The sequence below is a fragment of the Egretta garzetta genome, unplaced genomic scaffold (assembly GCF_000687185.1).
Source record: "Egretta garzetta isolate BGI_Z169 unplaced genomic scaffold, ASM68718v1 scaffold163, whole genome shotgun sequence".
Taxonomy (NCBI): Eukaryota; Metazoa; Chordata; class Aves; order Pelecaniformes; family Ardeidae; genus Egretta; species Egretta garzetta.
In genome coordinates, this window is record NW_009259308.1 from 3327004 (window position 1) to 3331177 (window position 4174).

Here is a 4174-nt window from a genome sequence, read left to right on the forward strand (position 1 = left end):
GGGGGGGGGGGGGGCAGTTGCTGGACCCCACATGCTCCAGATGCAACGTGAGGCTGTGGGGACCTGCAGTTTTCAGGGGTCTCATGAGGCTCATCACAAGAATATTCATATTCTAATTGCATAGGCCATTGGGATTTTACAGCTATACTTGTAACATGCCTTCTCGCCCCCCCCAGGTTTGTCAGGACTGATGCTTATGTGAGAGCGATGACTGAGAAAAGGATCGTGATAACAGAATTTGGCACCTACGCATACCCAGACCCATGCAAGAACATCTTTTCCAGGTACCTCAGCGTTGTAGACGCTGCAGGGATGTTCTATGGTGCTTCTGCTTCCAAGAAGCCCCTGACTGCCTGTCCATTTTCTCTGTTCAGGTTTTTTTCATACTTCAAAGGTGTGGAGGTCACTGATAACGCCCTCGTTAACGTCTACCCCGTCGGCGAAGATTACTATGCCTGTACTGAGACCAACTTTATAACCAGAATTAACCCAGATACATTAGAGACAATTAAGCAGGTGGGTCTTTGTACTGTGATCTAAATATGTGGAGGAGGAAAACTAAAATGAAAATGTTGAATAACAGCCTCTTACAACAAGGCAAGACTTGGGGTTTGTCAGGGAGATGATGCAGAAACAAAGCCAGCTGTGAGGGTTAATGAGAGCAGAGTCAGAACAAGCTTGTAAATTAACCCACTGCTGCTGCTCTGAGTAATATTTAATTAGAGGCAATGGGGGTCCATGGTCTGTATCCTTACGCTTGGGTTGGCATTTGCAAACTGGAGCTACATTGCAGCCTGGCCAAAGGGGACGGTAACTGAAGGAATCCTACCAGAGCTGTCCTGCTGCCTTCATTTACATTGGAGCCGAGCCGCATTTACCCCGCAGAACTCTATGTAACATAGAATGCGTGTTTTGATGTTTTTCTTTGCTGTGTTACCCATGTCCAACCTATGGAGCCTTTCCTTTTGACCCCAGGATCCTGAACCTCTCCCTGTAACCATGTCAGCTCATCTGGCCATCCCAAATTGGTGGCTTTGCTGCTTTTCTCCTTTTCACAAAACAGACAATGATTTGGGCTTAGAGAAGAACTTCCCACGTCTGAAGCAAGGTCGTATTGACCTGTGATGCCTTGCATTGCTAGTGACTTCCCATCTCCTGCCAAGAAAGCTCCTGACTTTCTGCATCTTCTTCTTCAGGTGGATCTCTGTAAATACGTGTCTGTCAATGGGGCAACGGCTCATCCCCACATTGAAAATGATGGGACAGTTTACAATATTGGCAATTGCTTTGGAAAAAACTTTGCGCTTGCCTATAACATCATACGGATTCCTCCACTTCAGGCAGGTCAGTTAATCTCACCTCTGAGTCAACTGAGAAAATCTTGACCCATAAATGGTTTTGGTTTTTTTTTTTTTTCTATCCTTCAGATGAGTTTTGTCATCATGTTACTTTTTTTTTTAACCTTCTTTAGGTTTTATTTGCTTTTTTAAATAACAGAAAAGTTATCTTTAAAACAGTTATTTACACGGTTTCTAAATCATGAACTGCTGAGTAAGTATGGGTGAAACCCTCCATAACCCTTCAACTGTCCTGTTCCAGACAAGGAAGACCCAATGAACAAGTCGGAGGTGGTGGTGCAGTTCCCTTGCAGCGACAGGTTTAAGCCCTCTTACGTTCACAGGTAACGTTTCGTGGGGTCAGTAGACTGACTGGGCAGGACAGCTGAAAAATGGGACACTGCTCACGTAGGCCACACAGCGCATTCCTGTGGCAAAGCAGCCGCTCTAAGCAGCGAGCATAGACCAAGAGAGTCCCCTTTTATTTCCCCAAGCATGTACAAAGGTGGGGTACACATATACAGCATCACTGGCATTGGATGCTCTACAGGAGTGGCACACAGGGTGCCGTTGCATGTAATCAGCAACTAAAATTTGGTGATTTACCAAAATCAGGATGTTTATATCCCTGTCATTCTAAGCAATGATCTGCGTGCTATATTCAGTGCTTAAGTCAAACTACTACATGGGTTTTGTCCAAACTAACTACAGTGAGCTTGATGTGCTCCCCATACGTTTCTAAACAGTTTTGGGCTGACCTCAAACTACATAGTGTTTGTTGAAACACCAGTGAAAATCAACCTACTCAAGTTCCTCTCCTCCTGGAGCCTTTGGGGAGCCAACTACATGGACTGCTTCGAGTCCAACGAAACCATGGGGGTAAGCGGCAGGTGGTACCAAACTGGGCTGTACTGGGCAGCCAGCCCTGGACTGGGAGGCCCATCGTATCTGTCTCACCTTCATTTCTCTGAGCCTACACCAAGAAGCTGCTTTCTTTTCAGGTCTGGCTTCATGTGGCAGAGAAAAAGAAAGGCAGGCTCCTCAACATCAAATACCGCACCTCAGCCTTCAACCTTTTCCATCACATTAACACCTATGAGGATAATGGATTTCTGATTGTTGACCTCTGCACCTGGAAGGGGTGAGTCTTGGTGGTGCCGAGCCTGGAGATGGCTGAGGGTCCCTTCTGCACCGCACCTCTCCCTGCACAAGCTGGTGGGGGCCAGCAGAGCCCCAGCACCAGACAGACCAGTCCCTGCACTGGCGCATCCCTGCCCCATTGGAATTGCCTGTGGCACCCGCGCTGACTCCCTCCAACCCATCTAAATATTCACACGTGGTGACACATAGACTATACAGTGTAGAAGTTACCCAGAGGTACAGAAAACCTGTTTGAAACTCATTTTCTGATACCTCATTTGCCTTTATCTTTAATAAATGTCAGTGACTACCCAAGGGCTGATGTTATTTCAGCTCCTGGGCGCAATGAGCAGGATCTTTTTGAGGTTTGAATGCTGCTTTTCGTGTCAACACGGGAAACGTGGCACCAAAATGGTGACGCCCAACCCCGTGTTGGCTGCGTAGCCAGGATGCCCTGAGTTGAGGTGGTCCTGGCCACTGCCGCAGGGTGCTCGGGGCAAAACCCAGCAGTTGCTGAGTTTTCCTCGCAGGGGAAGTGGTGCGCACACACAGCTCGCTCTGGCAAGGAGCTGGATGGGGACTCATCCTACTCCATTAAGTCTTAGGAAAAGACAGCTGCATCTGAATCCCCTCACTTGCAAATGGTATCTTTGTTTCTGTCTGTGATCCTGGTTTTGTGCAGGTTCGAGTTTGTTTACAATTACCTCTACTTAGCCAACTTACGAGCAAACTGGGACGAAGTGAAGCGACAGGCAGAGAAAGCCCCACAGCCTGAAGCCCGCAGATACGTGCTACCCCTGAACATTGACAAGGTACTGGCATGGCTCCACACCACCGCAGCTGCCAGCAGGGCTTGGAGATGCTGGTGTCTGCCCAACTCCTCTGCAGGGTTTCTGGCCAAGAATTGCTATTGCTCTGCCTGACCCCATTTAATTCAAATTAAATGTTTTAATGGGGGGGGGACAGAACTTAAAGTATGGGCCTTCAGAGAAACTTTTTATTTTCTCTAGCTGATCAACTTTATTCGATTTCATTTCCCATAAATTACTGTTCAAATCAGAGGCTGTGGGGCAGCAGTTAATCCCAGAGGGTGCCACTGCCAGGAGCGGAGGAGGGAGCTGCTCCAGACGGACCACGTGTAGTTAAATCCTCCAGCCCCAACTCATGGTGTGAAGTCCACCAAGTGGCTGGCCTGGTGCAAAGCTCGCTGGCTTGCAATTGCTGGATTTTATTTTTTTTTTCCCAGCAACCCTGCTCATGGTCATCAGTGAGTGAGCCAAGGGCTGCTGGCAGGACGCAGGTCAGCTGAGCTGACTGCGGGGCTGCAAAGCTCACGGGCACCCCTGCTTGTGCTGCCGATCCAGCAAAAAGAGCAACCCCACATGGCGGTGCTTAATTAAAACCTCTGAATGTCTTAAAGGGAGGAAAAAAGTTATGTGTGTGTTTATGAGCACAGGGAAGGCTGACACACAGGCTGGTTTTAGCACTCTTGCTAACTCAGAAAATGGAAGCAGCAGCCGTTGCCCAGCGTATTGCCATTCTGCAGCTTGATGAGGCTCTGCTGCACATCGCCGCCTTCACTCTACAATGCCATCTGCAAGGGGTCTCTGCAAACAGACTAAGGAATCTGCTTTTCCATTTCTCTTGGGTATTCTTCTTTGTCCCAGGCTGACACAGGCAAGAACTTGGTCACTCTG

At 48.3% G+C, this 4174-nt stretch overlaps 1 protein-coding gene across 1 annotated transcript in view; it reads left to right on the top strand.

The window, feature by feature from the left end:
- The window catches only part of RPE65 (retinoid isomerohydrolase RPE65), an 8096-nt gene that overhangs the window by 1834 nt on the left and 2088 nt on the right, over positions 1 to 4174 (top strand). The window contains 8 exon segments of the mRNA XM_035891821.1: positions 177 to 284; positions 375 to 516; positions 1197 to 1344; positions 1600 to 1681; positions 2084 to 2216; positions 2339 to 2478; positions 3160 to 3289; positions 4145 to 4174. The exon segment at positions 4145 to 4174 is cut by the window's right edge and continues 28 nt beyond it. Coding sequence (XP_035747714.1) covers positions 177 to 284; positions 375 to 516; positions 1197 to 1344; positions 1600 to 1681; positions 2084 to 2216; positions 2339 to 2478; positions 3160 to 3289; positions 4145 to 4174 — 913 coding nt within the window.